The sequence below is a fragment of the Capricornis sumatraensis genome, chromosome 19 (genome assembly GCF_032405125.1).
Source record: "Capricornis sumatraensis isolate serow.1 chromosome 19, serow.2, whole genome shotgun sequence".
NCBI lineage: Eukaryota > Metazoa > Chordata > Mammalia > Artiodactyla > Bovidae > Capricornis > Capricornis sumatraensis.
This window is the reverse complement of record NC_091087.1, coordinates 68019131-68039775: the sequence shown is the minus strand read 5'-3', so window position 1 is coordinate 68039775 and position 20645 is coordinate 68019131. Positions and strand designations below refer to the sequence as shown.

Here is a 20645-nt window from a genome sequence, read left to right as displayed (position 1 = left end):
TCAAGAAAAAAAAAATCTTCCCAAGTAGCAATGTGCCTAAAATGGCAAAAAGACAAAAAAACTAGTATTTCTTGGTCCTGCTATGTGTCACTTTTAAATGCTGTTGAAATAGTTTCAGTTTTTAAGGGAATAACTTTTTAACCATCTCCTTTAAAAACTGTGTTCTATAGGTTTGGTGCCTTTGTTCAATTCTCAAACAGGCCAAACAACTACGCCTGCTGCTTGGGGGCCACTTGCCACCCTCGGGTACTGTCGAGTTGGGTCGTGTGCCTCAAGCTTGCCCTCACCAGAGAGAAGAGACAGGGCAGAGGTGGAGTTCAGCAGTTTTAAACCCGAAGTCCACACTTGCACTAAGTAGTTTTAGGATTAACAGTTTATTATCTTAACATTAATTTAGATCTCATATATAAAAGCCACGTGACCTGACTTAAGGATAATCATTTAACTCTGCTTCAGTTTTCTCTGACCTTCGTGGAGTCTTTCCTCAGCTTCATGGGGACTGTGGCAGGGCTAGTGGTCTGTGGCGAGCAGTCTATTCCCTGCTTCCCTTCACGTCCTCTTGACATGACCTAAGACATGAGAGAAAATGTCTGTAAAGTTCTTTAAGCCTCTTGAAAGTAAAAGGCCCTATGCAAATACAAAGTAATACTTGGTTTTCTGCAGATGCATCAATTGGATGTACCCATTGGTACCAAATTGAATAAATCAAATATAAGTTTGTGAGTCTCAGGTTAGAAAGTTGTTTAGATAGTATATAGATAATGAAGGGGGGGAAAAAGATTTTTTTTTCCCCTTACCTAAAAATCTTGTTTCTTTTTACTGGAAGATAACAGTCAGTCTTTTCATTGAGAATAACTGAGTGCTTTAATGCCAATATATTTTTATCTCAATAGTTTCAGGATCATGCTAGGCACTCTGCTCCCTGTAATATACTTTATATGCACAGTTGCAAGTCAGCCAGTTTTAATCAAAATAATTTCCTTTTCATGGTAGTGTCTACAAGTCAAAGATAGAGAAGGCCGTCTAGTACATCACAATTAGTTTCTTTGGGGCGGGGAATACGAAATTTAAGTGAGTTTCAACAATTCATATTTTGAAATGTCAGTGATTTTGAAAAACAGGTGTTGCACATTTTTTTTGCCTCCTGTACCCAGTGTCAGCCCCTTGGTTTCAAGCACGTAGCCTCATAGAAAACACCAGAGTGCTCTCTGATGTATTTCAGGAGATTGTAGACTTGACATTAGCTGACTCAAGGGCATCTCTAGTGCTGTGTGTGTCTCGGGGCGGGGGGGGGCGGCGGTGGCGGGAGGCGGGGTTGAAATCGCAGCCCCTCCTTTAAGAATATGTTTACTTTGCTGTTTCCCATGTATTTTGTATATATGACATGGCAGCTTCCAATTTCTAGTTGGATTTGTCTTAACGTTGTTTGTATAATTTGCCAGTCACACAGGACTGTTGGCAACAGGACTGTTTGCTTTTCCATTGCGAAATTTGGTAGGGACTCCAGTTCAGCTCTTACGTTAATCCATCCAGATTTATTTTGGACATTGAATTGATCTCACCACAAGTGAAAAGCACGTCGTGTATGTTGACTGTCGTCGTTGCTGTTTCCTCATGGAAGTAATTCTAAATGTAAATACTTTAAGAATACTGATGCTGTATGAGTATTTTTGTGGCTATGTTAACTTGTTAGTGTGACTATTTAAAGTATTATGAATTTAAGGATATTCTTGAAGAAAATTAAAATATTTACTCTTTGGAGTTTGCTTTAAACACTATGGTCTCTCTCTCCAAGAAATGCTTCCTGTATAAAAAGCCTGTATTAACATTTTTTGAAGCAGAGGGTAGGTCTGTGTCAGATCCTGTTCTTGGGAAATGGTCTTCCTCTGATCCTGGTACTTAGAGCAAATCTTGTAGCTTACCTGCTACCGGTTTCTGAGATATCAGTATACAGGGCATATTCTGTTAGAGTTTGCCACTCCTTCCCCCTTTTGGATATTAATTGCTGCATTAGTTATTTTATCTCTAAAATGTAGACTTGCAGCAAACACATAGTTTGGTCTTAGGGACCTAGATAAATACTTGAAAAATCTGTTCTTTTTGGAGGAATCTTATTACTTAGGAATATTTTAAAGAAATATTTATTCTTAAAGACAATAGTTTGAAAGATACTTTGATGACATCTCATTACATGACCGTTCACTTTGCACCATCAGAGAAAAGTCATGGGTCACAACACACCTCACACATGACTTTTTATAAAAAAAACATTTTATATTGGGATATAGCCAATTAACAATGTTGTGAGAGTTTCAGGTAGGCAGCAAAGGGATTCAGCCATACATACGTATGTATCCATTCTCCCCCATACTCGTGAGAGAGAGGGAAGCGAAGCTTTGTGAGGTGCCTGCTGTGAGCCAGGTATTGTATTCTTTGCATAACCTCGTAGCCCCTCTGAGGGGTGGTTATAATAGTCTTTGTTTTCCAGAGGAGGAGACTGAGGTTCAGAGAGGTCAGGTAGTTGCCCATGCTCATTCTAGGATTTCATTTAAGAGGTGCAGTTGTCTAAATTAGTGAAAACTCTTCACTAATAAGGAAACCAAGAAAGAAGTTCTGCTAAAAAGTTGAGGTTAAAGGCTCTTAGAGTACTTGAGTCTGACAAAGTTGCTTATCTTGCATCTTCACCCCTCTCCCCTCCCCTGGTTGGGCTCCAGTCACAGTCATAAGGCTGGGAATGGGGCTAAATTAGAGTCCTTCCAGTTAAAAGATTCTTGCCCTTGGGGCTGGTTACGTTCTGCGGGTCTGTCCTGCACATTGTGAGATGTTTCATAGCATCCTTGGGCTTAGTACATGCAAGTCATACCTCCTTCCCAGCTGTGTGAACCAAAAGGTCTCCAGACTTGGCCAAATGTCCCCTGGGTGGCAAAGAAAACCCTGGTGCAAATCGCTGGGTTAAAAGCTTCCCTGGTGAAAATCATGTGCAACCTGGAGTGAGAACAGTGCCTAAGAGCTTCCCCACGTTACGTTCTAGAATATTCTGCCTGGTTCCTCCTTATCTCAGCTTAAAGATGATAATTTTCAGACAGGCCCAGCCACTCTCACCTCTTTACGATAGCACGCACTCCTATCAAGACACTTTGTGGCACATCTCTCATTTTAAAGTCAAGTGTGTTAAGTATTTGCTATGTGACTACTACTTTGTTCAGCCTCAACAACATGGCGTTCACATTCACTATCAGCTGGAGTCCTGGCAGGGAGCAGACAGCCACTGAGGTGACCGAGGACAGTGTAAGGAGGGGACTTGGCATAGGTGAGCAGGGGGCGCAGGAGACCCGAAGCGCCTTGAGAGCTGACTCTGGGTCTTCCCCGGGCCTCAGGTCTGTGACTCCGGTGATGGCTGACGTTTTCCTGCTCCCCTTGGCTGCAGGAATGTGAGGCTCCTTCTCCTCTAGTCCGTCCTTCAGGATACTGAGGCTAAGCCTCCTCGCAGGCCTGAGGCACAAAGCAGGGACTCACAGAACCTGTAGCTGAAGGAGAGGGCTGCCGGACAGTGGCTGTAGCCTTAGGTGGAGCCAAGGAGCCAGAGGGGTGCGACAACTATTTGGCCTCCTTGGGCTCCCGCCCTCCCGTCTCCTGCTGGAGCTTCTCACAGGTTGAGCCTATAGTCCAGTATCTCAAGCTTATCCTGGCAGAAAGCACAGTGGAAAACAGAGCAGAGGCGTGGAGAACGGATCGGAGGGGGGCAAATGAAGGCTGTCCAGCATTCAGACACAGTTTACATGTACACTATTGTCTTCATTCTGCACATGCCAACACAAGAGGCTTAGGATAAGTCACCTACCCAAAGCCATACAACGTGCTAGTTAACAAACGTTAGTCACTGATGACAGTTCAGTTCCATTCAGTCGCTCAGTCGTGTCCAACTCTTCACAACCCCACGAACTGCAGCATGCCAGGCCTCCCAGTCCAACTCCTGGAGTTTACCCAAATTCATGTCCATTGAGTCAGTGATGCCATCCAACCATCTTATTCTCTGTCATCCCTTCTCCTGCCCTCAATCTTTCCCAGCATCAGGGTCTTTTCAAATGAGTCAGCTCTTCACATCAGGTGGCCAGAGTATTGGAGTTTCAGCTTCAACATCAGTCCTTCCAATGAACACCCAGGACTGATCACCTTTAGGATGGACTGGTTGGATCTCCTTGCAGTCCAAGGGACTCTCAAGAGTCTTCTCCAACACCACAGTTCAAAAGCATCAATTTTTCAGCGCTCAGCTTTCTTTATAGTCCAACTCTCACATCCTTACATGACTCCTGGAAAAACCATAGCCTTGACTAGACGGACCTTTGTTGACAAAGTAATGTCTCTGCTTTTTAATATGCTGATGGCAGATAAACCCCCAAATCCTAGAAGTTTAACAAAAAAAGTGTATTTCTCATTTCCATCAAGTCCAGTGCTGCTGAATATCTGGCAGCCCTCCCCTAAGTGGTGATGGAGGAGCCCAGGCTTCTTCCATCTTGCAGCTCTGCCTCACAGGAGAGAGAGGGTCACCTAGGGCTGGAGACTTTTGCCCACATTCTATTGGTCAGAATCCTATCCGACCTAGCTGACCTTGCAGCTATGATCCCATCCAGCTGCAAGGGAAGCTGGGGAATGTAGTCTTGCTGTGTGCCCAGGAAGGAAATAGGGATTGTTGAGAAGCTAGCCAGACTCCTGTTGGGGGAAAAAAAAAACACCACACCCTCAAGGTCGAGAATAATTTTTTATTTTGCAGCCTTTTTGAGCATTTCAAGCCTAGAAGATAGCTCTGAGCAACTTCTCTAAAGAGGTATGGAGGGAGCCAAGGTAAATAGAAGTTTTTGCAAATACCGGGTGGTTGGACATCCAAAGATAGCCATTAATTGAAGAAGACACGCGTCTCAAATTAAGGACTTTAGCACTTTTCTGCGGGGGCGGGGTGCGGGGGTGGGGGTGGGAAGGTGTGAGAGTCTAGACTCCTTCGGGTCCTTCCTTTGGTGTGCGCCTCAGCTATCTGGGTTGAGCCCCTGGTGTTTTCTCATCCTGAGTCCCCTCAGGGTACACAGAGTAGGGGCGGCTGCAGTGGCTGCGGGCACGGCAACAGGCAACCCGTTTGTCTGCATCCTGCCTTTCCTCACCACCAGGGCAGCTGCAGCGGCTAGGTGGCTGTAGCCATCGTTTGTTTACTGATCGGCAGGCAACATTCTCCGCTCACACCTGCTACAGGCAGAGATTTTAATCAGAGAATGTCTGACTCCAGACCCACGCTCTTAGCACGTGTTTTGCTGGAATTACACTTAGTTACACTCCAGGGTAATTTGATACAACTAAGTTGGACTCCCCCCACCTTTGTTTGTTTACACTCCTGAAAGCAGTTCCTCATGGAGTAAACAAATCAGATTCAGCAAACATTGGCTGAGGGATGAGGCAGGATAGTATAATGTAATGGTTCTCAAAACTTGTCTGTATTGGAATCGCCCGAGGAGCTTTTAAAAATTCCAAAACCCAGGCGATAGTCCTGGAGTGGATTGCCATTTCCTTCTCCAGGGGATAGTCCCAACGCAGGGATCGAACCCAGGTCTCCCGCATTGTAGACAGACGCTTTACTGTCTGAGCCACCAGGGAAATCCTAATTAAATCACAGTTCAATGTATTAAATGCCCTTTATGAAGGTGTGTTTTCGAAGCTCTCCAGGTGACTACTGTGCAGACACATTGGGGGCCACCGGGGTAGTGGCTAAGAATGTATATTTTTGAGTCAAACTGCCTGGATAGAAAACCAGGCTCCACTGCTTGTTAGCTGTGTGGCCTTGGGGAAGTTGCTGAACCTTTCTGTGCGTCAGTTTCCTCTATAAAATGGAGCTAATAATAGGATTTTATGAGGATTATTTGAGTTCACATATGCTAAGTGCTTAGAATAGTGGCTGACACATAGTAAGCACCATCTAAGTGTTAGATATTATGGTTACCGTTTCCTGAATGCCTGCGATGAGTAACGCCCTGGGGTAGATTTGAAAGATACATGTGTGTGTGTGCTCGTTGTGTCCGACTCCTGGTGACCTCATGGACTCTAGCCCACCAGGCTCCTCTGTCCATGGGATTCTCCAGGCAAAAATACTGGAGTGAGTTGTCATTTCCTCCTCCAGGGGAATCTTCCCAACCCAGGGATTGATTGAACCTGCATCTCTTGTGTCTCCTGCATTCTCAAGTGAAACCTTGACCAGTAGCGTCACCAGGCAAGTCCTATGAAAGATATGGTCCTCGACTTTGGGGAACTTGGAACCCCCTGAGAAGATATCAAAATCTAATATAAGACAGATTAGACATGGCTAATTATTCCAGCCTTTTGTTCCTTATAAAATCAATCTGTCTTGCTTCTGAGAAATTGGGTGGCCTTTTACGAAGCCAAGGAAAGGAGAAATCACTCAAAATAGTCTTAGAACTGGAATTCCTGATTTTGAAGATGCCACCTGGTCTCCTCTTTCGCTGCCATCCAGACATCTGCTTTCCTGGCATTAAACACAGAGCCGGGGCAGCTTTGGGAAAGCCAGAGAAGCCAGCTCCCTTTTCAGCCTGATGTTCAGGATTGACTGGTTCCAGGGAAATTTGACTTGAAGGGTTCATCTTGGGTAGCATGTGGAAATACAAGTCAAGGAGGGTGCTGGAGGCAAAGTCTTTGCGGTTCTGGGTTTTCTGAGGAAAATGAACATTAGCACATCTTTACAGTAAGAATTTCTAAGGCTGTCAGAAGAGGGCAAAACATTCTCTTACATTTAGATTTCATTGAGATATAAAGGAAAACATGACTGCTCACTGCCAAGTACTAACGTTGCTTCCAAAACCTAATGAGAGCCTTTGTCAGCCCAGATGTGGCCTATTTATTTTTAGAGCAATGAAGACCTCAAGGCTATGACTTGAAAAGCACTTAACATTTAGTAAAAGTTATGCACAATCCCCACACCCCTCAAAAAACTATGCTATTTAAAAATCATTATCAATATCATCAATACTGGCTGCCCACTCCAGTATTCTTGCTTGGAGAATTCCATGGACTATCTTAGCTCAGTTCAGTTCAGTTGCTCAGTCATGTCTGACTCTGTGACCCCATGGACTGCAGCACCCCAGGCCTCGCTGTCCATCACCAACTCCCACAGTTTACTCAAACTCATGTCCATAGAGTCGGTGTGGACTATCTATGGGGTCGCACAGAGGTGGACATGACTGAGTGACTTTCATTTCACTTCATTTCATCAATATCATAGCTCAATTGTTAGAGATTCTCTTTTCATATATGTAACAGTAAGGCCAAATATTTAAGTTTAAACTGGTTTTAACTTACTTCCCCCTCATCCCACCTGTTTTCTTTTAAATACTATCTTCTTCAAAACTCTCCTTAATCTTTCATACCGGATTTCATTTTGAAAGTCATCTTTTTAGTCTTTATGTCCTGTTTGCTGAACTGGGGTTTCAGCCCACCCTCTACCCCAAAGACTGACCTTGAGCTAGTCCCCTAACTTGGCTGCACCTCAGTTTCTCAGTGGTTTTCATACTAACCGGGCTTCTCAGGTGATGGTAGCAGTAAACAATCTGCCTGCCAATGCAGGAGACATAAGACACACGGGTTCGATCCGCGGGTCAGGAAGATCCCCTGGAAGAGGAAATGGCAACCCACTCCAGTATTCTTGCCTGGAAAATCCCATGGACAAGGATTCTTGGCCTTCCCCAATCAGGAGAAATTCAGGCAAGGCTTTATTGGGGCCCCTGCAGTTGCAGGAGGGCGTGAAAACATGCAACAGGCTTGCTTGCTTGCTCTCAAGAGGGGGCAAGCTGGTTCCTCATAGCGGGTGAAGGGCAGGGGTGTGTCCAGGCATCAAGCTGGAGGGGTGGTTTAGGTGGTTTGCCCCCGGCTTAGGTGTATGTGCAAGGGGCATTGCAGGACCCTGATTTTTCTCCCAACACCTTGTTTTTGCTCAGAAGTGGCAGTTGAGTTTTTGGTCTTTTTCTATCTTTTGTCCAGAATTTGCCCCACCTACAGCATACATGCAGTTTTTTTTTTTTTTTCTTTCAAGCAGTTATTTTTAGTCCCATATAGTTTCTTTGTATTTTGTAGCTCAAGGAAACATTTTTCCTGGTGTAAGCTTTGCAACTGTAGGAGACATAAGAGATGCTGGTTCAGAAAGATCCCCTGGAGGAGGGCATGGCAACCCACTCCAGTATTCTTGCCTGGAGAATCCCATGGATAGAGGAGCCTGGCAGGCTACAGTCCATAGGCTCAAAGTCAGACACGCCTGAAGTGACTTAACACACACACAGGCTTTGCAGCACTGCAGCAAAGGGTCCCATGTCCAAGCCTGTCTCAGTTGATCTGCAGCCTGCCTTCGTTTATCTCACAGATGGATCACTACGAGGGGAAACACCGAATCGATGATATGTGACATCCATTTAAAATTTGAGTGGCTGTTTTGAGTGCCAATTTCCCTTTTGTAGAAGTTGTATCTAGGTAAGTATCCACCAACAGGGCTCAAGAGAAATTGTTGTCTCTTCACATTTCGTGTTTTGTTACATTTTGGAACATATCTGCTGGTATGTTCCAAAGGACTTAAGCTTTGAAAATTTGTGCAGAAACATTTCTGGGGAAAGAGCATCCCTCCTTGGATGCCAGCAGGGGGAGCCCGCTCTCCTCCTGAGTGGAACTTTGATTTCTTGCATTTGCCCCACCAAGCTCCTGTAGCCCAGCTGAACCTGAGCAAATCTTGGCCCCACACAGAGTGGGAAGGTTTTAGAAAAATCCTAATTATCCCAACCCTTTCACAAGGCTAGTCTGTGGCAGCTTCCTCTTAGTCAAGGACATGGCTTCAAATTGAATATAAAAATGTCATTTGATTTCACAATTAATTTCTCCCTGTAAATACCAGGTTGGGTGGTAAAGCATGCCTGGCCCCTCTCTCGATCCCCAGGGCTTGTGAAAGTTGTCAGTGTTCACAGCAAGCTGATAAGCGAATATTTGAGACCTGAGATAATTGAAACGTGCTTTATATTCATATAAAGATCTTTTGTTGTATTTTCCCTGCAAGGTGGGGGAGCCGGTACGTAAACTGAGTCTGAAAGAGGAACTTCTCTGCTAATTCATTCCTCTGGGAAAATGCAGCCCCCGTCCCCGAATCCCACTACTCAGGGCTGGGACTAAGGTGAGGCGGCCGGGGTCCTCCTTTGGGCACAAAGTTTCAGGAAGGGGGTAGTGTACAGGGGTATGGGAAAGGAAATGGCAGCCCACTCCAGTATTCTTGTCTAGTAAATCCTGTGGACAGAGGAGCCTGGTGGGCTGCTGTCCATAGGGTCACATAGAGTTGGACACGACTGAAGCGACTTAGCATGCATGCACATGTTGGAGAAGGAAATGGCAACCCACTCCAGAATCCCAGGGACAAAGGAGCCTGGTGGGCTGCCGTCTATTGGGTCGCACGGGGTCGGACACAGATGAAGCGACTTAGCAGCAGCAGCAGTGTAGAGGGGCACTGTAGTGACCAAGATAGTAACTGAGTGCCGTGTGTTCTTTTAAATCAGTTAGGCTGTGCTGGGCCTCCGCTGTTGCGTGCAGGCTTTTCTATAGTGGCTGTGAGTGGAAGATACTCTTTGCTGCCGTGCATGGGCTCCTGGGTGTGGTGGCTTCTCTTCCTGCAGGGCGCAGGCTCCAGGCATACGGGCCTCAGTAGTTGCGGCATGTGGGCTCCAGAGCGCAGATTTAGTAGCCATGGTGCATGGCCCAGCTGTTTCACAGCATGTAGAATCCTCCCGAACCAGGGATCGAACCCGGGTCCCCTGCATTGGCTGGCGGAACCTTATCCACTGTACCACCAGGGAGGCCTCTGAATGCGACGTTTTTAAAAACTCAGAATAAATGCAAAATACTCATGATAAACAAAGCGGGAACATTTTAAATAAAGACAACACGGCCCCTGCACCTCCCTCCTCATCTCAGTGGCCTCCCTCTCAGCCGAGTCTGCTGGATCCTGTCTTTCCTTAAAATGCAGTAGTTTGCTCATTATGACTGAATCGCATTCCTGCCTTTTCTCCCTCTCTCCCGATCTTACCCACCGCTGCCCATCACAAGGCAGTCTATAGTGCAATGCAGGAAAAATGCCACAGAGAGCAGCCACAAGCTGCGGGTCGGGAGTGAGGGCTTCATTGTTCAGCCCCGGGGAGTGATGCCAGAGTCAGTGGTGGCTAGCTGCTATCAACTGAGGTCACTGTTTGGACTGGAGGAGAGCCTCTGCTGGAGTGAGATTAGCAAACATTGACCGTGTGTGCTATGCTGAGTGATTGATTCTCTGCTTGGCAATTTAACTGTCCCAACAGTGGCATGTGTGGTACCCGTCCGCCAACCCTTTATCTCCGCTGGCCTTCCAGCCTCCCTTTGCACACGCTTTCCTAGGACCATGGCCCCTCCCCTTCTCTTTGTTAAGTTCAGTCCTTCAGAGCTGAAGTCCTCCCCCTCCGAGAAGTCCCCCCAGATCGCTAGCCTTTCCTTGAGGCCATTGTCAACGTACCTGGATCACATTAGCCAAAATGTGGTTCTCAGCTAGGGATGGAAGGTGATTTTGCTCCCAGAAGACATTCAGTCACATCTGGAGACTCTGAGGTTGTCATACTGGGGATGGCGGGCGCTCTTGGCATCCAGTGGTTAAAGATGCTGCCAAACAGCCTGCCATGCCCAGGACGGCCCTCCCAACCGAGAGCTGTCTGCCCTGTGTCTAGTGTCAAGAACACTTGTGCCAACTTTGCCAAGAACTTTTGTGGAAACTCTCAGGAATCAGATTTGCATTTCACCATCATGTCGTCCTGCTGCTCCTGCTAAGTCACTTCAGTCGTGTCTGACTCTGTGTGACTCCATGGACAGCAGCCCACCAGGCTGCTCTGTCCCTGGGATTCTCCAGGCAAGAACACTGGAGTGGGTTGCCATTTCCTTCTCCAGGGATACCGTCCATGGGGTTGCAAACAGTCGGACAAGACAGAAGTGACATACATACCAGGCTTTCATTTTTTTTTTTTAATTTCACTGGGTCTTCGTTTCTTCAAGCGGGCTTTCTTTAGTTTCGGCGAGTGGGGACTCCCCTCTAGCTGAAGCGCCCAGGCTTCTCACTGCAGCGGCTCCTCTTGTTGCTGAGCGCAGGCTCCAGGCGCTTGGGGTTCAGCGGTGGCGGCTCTCATGCTCCAGACCGTTGGCTCAGGCGTTGTGGAACACGGGCTTAGTGGCTCCACGGCATGTGGGATCTTCCCAGACTGGGGATTGAACCTGTGTCCCCTGCACTGGCAGGCAGATTCTTATCCATGGTACCAGGGAAGTCTGAGTTGTCCCTGTTTTTATCTAAGATATTTGGAATTTGAGTATGGGATGGGCAGGAAACTAGGAGTCGGGGTTTGAGGACAGTCCTGTTTTCGTGTCTCAGTTTTAAACAGGAGGCAACAAGAGTCAGCAGATGGGGCTGCCACGTTATCTTTGTTTCTGAGAAGACCTCTATCAGACAGTGTCACTCAGGCGTGTGGCCACAGTGGGCTTCTTAATTCTGAATCCGAGACAGGTGGACTTACCCACACAGGCCCATGCTGAGTTTCCCCTTCTGGGGCAGAGCCTCATGGCTGAGAGAAGCCCCGTGTCTGCAGACAGCACTTTCCAAAGAGTGAATATGGACGGGGGCGCTGAGCTCTGCAAGTTCAATTCTTTTTTTCTTGAAACTGGTCAATCAGCTAAGTCACTTTTCTTCCTCAGAGAGGAGTTAAGGGGTGGGCCAGAGGCCCAGAGGTTGGGAGCAACCCCTCCTCATTGAAACCTGGCGAATCAGTGAGGATTGGCTGGATTCTGTTGCAGTAACAAACATCCTCCAGCCCTCTGGCTTGAAACAACAAGCGTAGATTTTTCACTCGCGTTTAACACAGGGTTGTCGGTAGGTAGTCCCTCAGGGATCTGGGCTGATGGGCGCCACCTCTTAATGACACCACTGTCTGGGTTTGCTATAGCAGGGGAGAGGAGAACTGTGCTCTGAAATGCTCTTTCCTAGAAGGGACACACAGGTTGCCTTCACACTGGGCAAAGAAGTGCGAAGACCACACTTAATTCTGACAGGGTGAGGAAGTTCAACCCTCCTGCTTCCCAGAAGGACAGGAGAACTGGCATTGTTGGAGACCAGCAGTGATGTCTCTCCCAGGAGAGTGAAGAAGGACTTCCTGTCCTTCCCACCACTTCCATCAGCACTGGGCAAGGGTGATTCCACTGGAAAGACAAGGAGTTCTCAGGAAGTGTTTTCCAGGGAGCCCTTTGCCTGGGCTGGAGGTTAAGAGACACGGTGGGAGAAGAGCTGGCTCTGACCCCAGACGCCGTGTGGATGGCGCCACCATGTGACGGGCAAAGCACTCTGGGCCTCAGTTTTTCCATCAGTACATCGAACAGGTTGCACTGGATGGTCTCTTCCACATCCTGTGAACCCTCTAGGGAGGAAAGGTCATATTTACTCTGCACCCCATGCCTCACACAATTATTGTTATTGTTGTTCAGTCGCCCAGGGGTGTCTGACTTGGACTGCAGCTTGCCAGGCCTCCCTGTCCCTCACCATCTCCCGGAGTTTGCCCAAGTTCATGTCCATTGCATCGGTGATGCCATCCAGCCATCTCATCTTCTGACACCCTCTTCTCCTTCTGCCCTCAGTCTTTCCCAGCATCCGGGTCTTTTTCAATGAGTTGTTTCTTCACATCAGGTGGCCAAAATACTGGAGCTTCAGTTTCAGTATCAGTCCTTCCAGTGAGTATTCAGGGTTGATTTCCTCTAAGTGTCCATATTGGACACTAATACGTGTAGTCAAAGCACTGAATGAATTACCTGCTCTGATTCCATCTGAGTTTGGGAAGGTCAGAGTTGGGGTATTCCCCAGTCCCCCATCATTCATTACACCTAATCCATTGTGGGTTTTGACTCCATCTGAGGTCAGCTCTGTGTTTACTGCACCTCCCTGCTCAACCCCGAGAAGCAGAGCTACCAGGTAACTGGCTGCTGACCACAGGTGGGCCCAGTGAACCTAGCCAAGACCAGCGGAAGAGCCACCCAGCTGAACCCAGCCCAAGAGGTCAGCTGCAGAACTGTGAGCTGAGGTGCTTGCTTTAAATCATTGTTTGGGCTTTTTTTTTTTTTTTTTTTTAATGCAGCAATAGATGACTGATACATTCTTCCAGCCATTGTCCTATGTTCTTGTGAAATTATCTATCTGAAATGCAGGCCTGAACATGACATCCCTGTTCAGCATCTCTGTTGACTGGCATGGCCTTCTGATGTCTTCTGTCTCCAAAATCTCCTGGAAAGTAAGCCTGGCCTCCTGCCCACTGCCTTAAATCCTACCCCAGATACAGGGAGCTCTGCCACCATCAAGGCAACTCAGATGGTAGGATCCCTGGTGCTCAGGCCTCTTCTCTGACCTCCCAGTCTCATGGGCATCCCCGGTCTGGACCAAGCCCTGCTTCAGGAGTCCCGCTCACTGAGTAAGTTTCCACCCATCTTGGGGCTGGGTTTCCCAATCACTGAGTGAATTTCCACCCATCCTTATCTGTGAAATGAGGTTGAGCTTGATGATATTTTCTTTTTAAAAATTTTTATTAGATTCATAGATCCCTTGTACTCTTTAGTCAGTACCCCGTACGAGTAACGTCTGAGTATGGTATGATATCACAGCCAGGAAGCTGACCATATAATTTTTCAGATTGCACCAGTTTGACATGCACTCATTTTGATGATATTTAAAGCCTCTTCTAGTTCACAGGAGGAAACTTCCCACCTGCTCCTCATCAAACCCATGACTCATCTCCGGAGAACAAGAAAACGTCTCTGTCCATTGCAACACTTGGGAGACTCCCCAGGCTGGGATTTAGGGGGGCTTAGCACTGCTTATTTTCCATGACAGTTGGGGTGATGGATGCCACAGGGGAGGGTGGCTGGCAGCCATGGATTCACAGGACAGGTTCGAAGCTGGAAGTGGGCTGGAGAAGAAGCTGTACTCAGCCCTTCAGAAGAGAGAGAGAGAGAAAAAAAAAACAGGGGCATGGAGCTGGGAGGGTGGGTCTTTTCTTAATTAATAGGTTCCATTAACTTTTATTTACTTAATTAATTTTTGACTGTGCTGGGTCTTTTTCTGTGCAGGCTTTTCCTCTAGTTGCAGCAAATGGGGCTCCTCTCTAGCTGCGGTGTGCCGGCTTCTCACTGCAGCGGCTTCTGTTATCACAGAGCACGGGTTCTGGGGCACGTGCACTCCTAGTTGCCTGATCTTCCTTGATCAGGGATTGAGCCAGTGTCCCCTGCATTGGCTGAGCCACCAGTGATAAACCCCACCAGATGAATGGCTGATTCATCCGGCCATGCCAGGTGTGAGCTCTATAAGGTGAGCCTGGGCCTGGACCCAGGTGTGAAATACCCAAGGCGAGCACATCAACGAGAGCCATGGGAACTCAGAAATATTCATTTCTCCCTCAACATTGATCCTTTTAACCAAGGTAGGAATTTTTCTACCTGCAAATGAGTAACTGACCTTCCCAGCAGAAGGACAACAGAATGCTTACGGTGGGTTGGCCTACAACTCCCCAGCTGTAGGAGCGAGCACTGTGCTTTGGTTAATGTGACAGGTGTCCCATAAATCATCTGTGTGCTTATCAGAGCCCGTGTTGACCGTCTGCTGTTGAACTTCAGGTCAACGAGCAATGCCGTGACTTCTCAGGCCAGCACGCTCTTCCATAGCATGTGGGATTGTTTTTCGTGAGCCCTGTTGGGATTTTTGAAGCCGCAACTTTAAAGAAGGGCCCAAGAAAGAAGCGTAGAGGACATGTTGGAGTCTGTGCGCAAGAGACTGGGTCTTATTTTCCCTTTCCAGCTCTCCCTTCCTGCCTGGATGCTTCTGTCCATTCTGGCCACTATGCTGTTGGGGCTTTGCTCACTGGGTCCTATGCAGGGGCTCAGAAACTGCACTGCATTGGAGTCAAGCAAACTGGCTGAGTCCAGCCTCCACTCCTGGGGAGGGGGCCAGCCTGTTGGCAGCAGCGCTGCTACCCAGCTCCAAAGAATTGATGTCCTGGGGAAGCCCCAGGAGGTCAGCCCTAAGAGGACCAGGCTGTGCCTCGGCCTTGTCTCCTGCTTCAGATCCTGCCTTAAACACCTGGCAACAGCAGATGCTTAATAGACATCAGCTGAATGAACAAAAGAGTGCAGACTCTGCACTGCAAGAGCTTCCAAGTGCCCAAGTGAAGCCCGAGGTTGGGGAATTTTTATGGAATTTAAATATCTGTCAAACGCCCCCTGGTCCAGAGTAGATATGTGGGGAGGCGGGATCCTGCCTGTTGACCTAAATGCAGGCCCCCTGAACCTCTCTCTCTGCTCTCCAGGAAGCAGACAGGAGCTGGGCCGCAGATCAAAGGGTTGTCCCTGATGGCGTAGGTGTCTGGCAGTCCAGCCCCTGCCTGCCTCTCCATCACCAGGCTCCAGGAACACTGCCTCCTTGCCATTTCCTGAATGAACCTGGGTCTTCTTTGATGTCCCACGAGGAGGGGCCCTTCTCGTGCAGCAGGAGAGATCCCCTCTCCCCAACCCTTCCTTGGAGACTGTCTTTGGCACCGGGCCCACTGACCTTTCCTCCCCAGGTCCTTCCAGCACCTTGCCTGCCTGACTGCCCACCCCCGACCTCACTGGTCTTTGTCTTATCTTAATTAATAAAAGTGAAAAGTGAAAATGAAGCCACTCAGTCGTGTCCGACTCTTTGCGACCCCATGGACTGTAGCCTACCAGGCTCTTCCATCCATGGGATTCTCCAGGCAAGAATATTGGAGTGGGTTGCCATTTCCTTCTGCAGGAGATCTTCCCGACCCAGGGATTGAACCCAGTTCTCCCGCATTGTAGGCAGATGCTTTACCGTCTGAGTTACCAGGGAAGTCTTAATTAATAGACTCCACTAAAGTTTATTCACTTATTTAATTGTTGGCTGTGTGGGGCCCTTGCTGCTGTGTGGGCTTTTTCTCTAGTTGCAGTGAGTGGGGGCTCCTCTCTAGCTGCGGTGTGCGGTCTCCCCACTGCGGCGGCTTCTGTTGTTGCAGAGGAAGGGTTCTGGGGCGCGTGGGCTCCTAGGTGCGGCTCCCCGGCTTTGTTGCCCCGATCCCGGGCCATCCTGGGGTGGCCCCACCAGTGGAACGCTCAGTGCAAACCTTCCTACTTTGTGGCCACAACTTCCTATTTTTCTTGCTTCTATCTTGCTCTGGATGCTCCCTTTAACCCCTGCCCTTTAACCACATCAGCATCACTCTGCTTCCCTCATCTCCTATGTTCATTTGTTTCCCTAATTTAGCCATTTTCCATAGTACCACCAAAATCCCCAACACCCTTAAACGATGGCTGCTCGTCTGACAAATCCCACCCCTGGAGCCGTCCACTGTCTGCCATACCTGGGCCCACTGAGCTTGGCCAGAGTGATTAATTCACATAAGAAATGCATGTGGGCTCCCTGATGGTCCAGTGGTTAAGAATTCACCTGCCAACGCAGAGGTCACAGACTCCACCCCTGATCCGGGAAGATCCCACATGCAGAGATGTAGCTACGCCCGTGAACCACCACTACAGAGCCCGCTCACTCCAGAGCCCGTGCTCCACAGCAAGAGGAGTCACTGCCACGAGCAGCCTCGCACTCCAGCTAGCGAGGGGCTCCCGCTTGCCGCAGCTAGAGAGAGCCCTAGAGCAGCAATGAAGACCAGCAGGGCCAGAACCAACCAAACAAACAAAATGATCATCTAGCAAAAATGCATACCTCCAGCCAGGCGCTCACAGCCCCTGAAACACCTCCATGCTTCCCTCCTGCCCTTGACCATCAGGGATCCTCCCAACACCTGCTTCTCCTCACACCTCAAATCCCTCCCTGGCAGCCTCGTCCTTCCTCCCTTCTTCCTCTCTCTTAACCTGTGAACCCTCCTGCCTCTGGGTCTGATTTGTTTCTTTTCTCGAGAGCACTCCTTTCCCCCGTTTTGCTTGTCTTTTGGGGATTTTAGGTCTCTTCCTCCAGGAAGCCCCTCTGGATGGCTCCCTCACCGCCCCCGAGGCTGGACGCCCCTTCTGTGTGTTCTCACCTGACAGCAGATGCTCCCGCTCTGTGACGCTCTCCTAACTCTCATCCCTGTTGCCTTGAGCTCCTGGAAGGCAGACCCTCTCAGGGTCACCAGTGGGACCCTGGCAGCAAGAAAGGCACAGAAGCATTCTTTCACCCGCAGCCCGCACTTTCTACCTGTGTGTCCCGGTTCTGCCTCCCTCTCTCCATGTACCAGGTTCCTGTTGTGGTTTAGTCGATTACTCGTGTCCGACTCTTTTGTGACCCCATGGACTGGTAGCCCTCCAGGCTCCTCTATCCATGGAATTCCCCAGGCAAGAATACTGCAGTGGGTTGCCATTTTCTCCTCCAGGGGATCTTCCTGACACAGCGATCGAACCTGCATCTCTTGCGTCTCCTGCATCTGCTGAGTCACCAGGGAAGCCCGTACCAGAGTCTACCCCTCGTCAAACTCGGCTCACAGTTTACTCCCTTGGCAACCTCTATTTTGGTGACGCTGGAAGGAGCCCATCCTCCTTCCTCTGAACGCCCTGGGCACGGGTTTGTGTCACCTGTATGCGATTTCTCATTTACTTTTTTTATACTGTAATTATTTTGATCTCCGTAAGTTCCTTGCAGATAGGATCTCTAGCTATATAATCTCTCTGTTCCTGGTAGGTAACCTAGAACATTTTGGAAGGACAGTTGGAATTGCAGTAAGAGATGCTTATAGGAAATTTGTTTCCTACCACTGTGACAAATTAACCATAAACTCGGTGACTTATTAAAAACAACGCAGATTTATTATCTTCCAGTTCTGGAGGTCAGGCCTCCAAAGTAGTGTCGCTGGGCTGCAGTCAGGAGGTCAGCACAGCTGGTTCCTGCTGGAGGCTCCAGGGAGAGCCCATTTCCCTGCCATTTCATCCTCTACAGGGCACCTGCAGTCCTTGGCTTGTGGCCCCTTCATTGCATCCTTCCAACCTTCTCTGACTTGGACACTTCTGCCTGCCCTTTGTAAAGAACTTTGTGATGATACTAGACTCATCCAAATAGCCCAGGGTAACCGCCTCATCTCAAGATCCTTAGCTTAATCATGCCTGCAAAGCCCCCATTACCACATAGACTTTCCCAGGCTCCAGGGAAGAGGTCCTGGTTATGTGGGGGGGTGATGGGGGGGATCATTCAGTCTAGTGTTGCTGTTAAGTCACTAAGTCACGTCCGACTCTTCTTGACAGAAGGGATTGCAGCGCCCCAGGCCTCCCCATCCCTCGCCAACCCCCAGAGTTTGCACAAACTCATGTCCATTGAATCGGTGATGTCATCCAACCATCTCACCCTCTGTTGCCCCCTTCTCCGTATTTATGATGTCAGTAATAATGGATAAGGAAGCCACACTTCCTGGCTCCCCGCTGTGTTAATTCCGCCAGAAAAGTTGGAAGATCTCTTTCCTATGAGACGAGGCTACCGGAGTCAGACTCCCAGGAATGCATTGTTTATAAAGTTCCCAGACTTTGGTTCTGAAAAGCTGGCCCCAAAAGACATAAATCACTGGATTCAGGCAGCTGTTGACGAAAGCAAAGAAGTTGGCACACTGCAGGCCCAGATCGATGAAATTCTCCCAGAAGCAGCCTCTTACAGCCCTCACCTGGAACAGAAATTCCAGGAAGGCAAAGAAGTGGTAGGGCGCCCAGCAGAGCAGGAAGGCAGACACGAGGGTGAGGATCAGGGCGGTGGTCCTACCATCCCTGGGCCCTCCACACCTCGTCCTGCTGATCTCCCGCCTCCCCCGCAGGGCTGCCAGGATGTGATAGTTGAAGAAAACGATCGCAGCCGAGGGGAGGAGAAAACTCAGCAGGGTTAACTCCACCATCCTTGCAAAGGGCCAGGCGTCGTGGGGGTACCGCAGCACACAGGCAGAGACATTCAACTCCGGCACAGCCTTGATGGAGCGCAGCAGGAACGTGGGGAGACTCAGGAGGGCCCCCACGGCCCAGATGAGCAGACAGGTGCCCTGGGCCCACCGCCGCCGCCGCCGCCTCCGGGTGGCCATGGGATACACCAGTGCACAGTAGCGGTCCTGGCTGATGGCCACGACCAGGAAGACGCTGACGAAGAGGTTGGCCTTGATGACGCCGTTGACCAGGCGGCAGAGGAGCGCTCCGAAAGGCCAGTTGAATTCATTCCGGATGTTCTCCGCCCAGAAGGGCAAGCCCAAGACGAACACCAGGTCAGAAGCCGCCAGGTTGGCCAGGTAGATTTCGGCCGCGTTCAGACGCCGTCGGGCCACGAGGAAGATGGACAGCACGAAGAGGTTCCCCAAGAGCCCGCAAAGGCAGATGGAGAGGACGCAGGTGGGCAACACTCGGTGCAGCAGGGCCCAGGCTTCCCAAGCTTCGTCACAGGACGTGGCGTTCGGGGGCAGGGGCTGGCTCTGGTTGGGAGTCTGGAGCTCCAGGAGGGCCCAGGACGCCATTCACGGTGACCTGCGAGGAACAGTACGCAGAGCATCACGCAGGAGGCAGCCTACTCTAATCCGCAAGCTATCCAGCCTGCCTCCGGTTTTGGAAAATGAAGTTTTATAGGCACACGGCCACACCCATTCATTTACATTTTGTGTTACAGTAGCAGAGGTCTTTTTTTTTTTTTGTAAATTAATTAATTTATTTTAATTGGAGGCTAATTACCTTACAATATTGTAGTGGTTTTTGTCATACATTGACATGAATCAGCCATGGGTGTGCAGAGTTGAGTGGTTGCCACAGTGGCCATTTGGCCTGCAAATATTAATCATCCATTCCCTTAGAGCTTCACTAGCGACTCAGATGGTAAAGAATCCACCTGCAATGCAGGAGACCAGGGTTCAAGCTCTGGGTCAGGAAGATCCCCTGGAGGAGGGAATGGCTATCCACTCCAGTATTCTTACCTGGAGAATTCCATGGACAGAGGAGCCTGGTGGGCTATAGCTCATGGAGTCTCAGAGAGTCGGGCAAGACTGAGCAACTACTAACACTTTCACTTTTCCCTTAGAGAAAAAGCTTGCCAACTCTGAGTATAAAGGAAAAGACGACCAAGGCTTTGAGCCCCAAGTTCAAATCCTGACACAACCATGTGTTGTGGGCCACTTAGACCCCCTGAGTTTTATTTTCCTTTTTGAAAATTGGAGCTAATCATATCCTTCTTGTGGGATTATGTCAAGAACTGTATGGAATGCCTGACCTGGTCGCCTGGCTTAGAGGAAGCACTCAGTGGAAGAGGAGGATGAGTCTTATTTTCAACCATGCTATTATGATTAGCAGTGCAACAAATATTTAATGAGCACCTACGTTGTGCCAGCACTTTGCCAGGCACTGGAGATACAGGGCCCAGCCCCCTGAAAGTGCTCACCATCTAAGCAGACAGGAGACAGTGGCTGATGGCTGAAGACAGAATGAAGCAAGGGAGAGACCTGGCCAGTGGAGATGCTGGTCCACTGGAACTGGGACCAGTAGGATGGAGAGGGTGGAGTCCATAGTAGAAGGTGTGGAGTTTCTGGGGCTTC

At 49.0% G+C, this 20645-nt stretch overlaps 1 protein-coding gene across 1 annotated transcript; it reads right to left on the bottom strand.

Moving 5' to 3' along the window:
- Positions 1 to 18521: 18521 nt before the first annotated feature.
- BDKRB1 (bradykinin receptor B1) lies at positions 18522 to 19580 on the bottom strand. Its single transcript, XM_068991600.1, has one exon. It carries the CDS (start codon positions 19578 to 19580, stop codon positions 18522 to 18524), a length of 1059 nt encoding a protein of 352 aa, XP_068847701.1.
- Positions 19581 to 20645: the final 1065 nt, after the last annotated feature.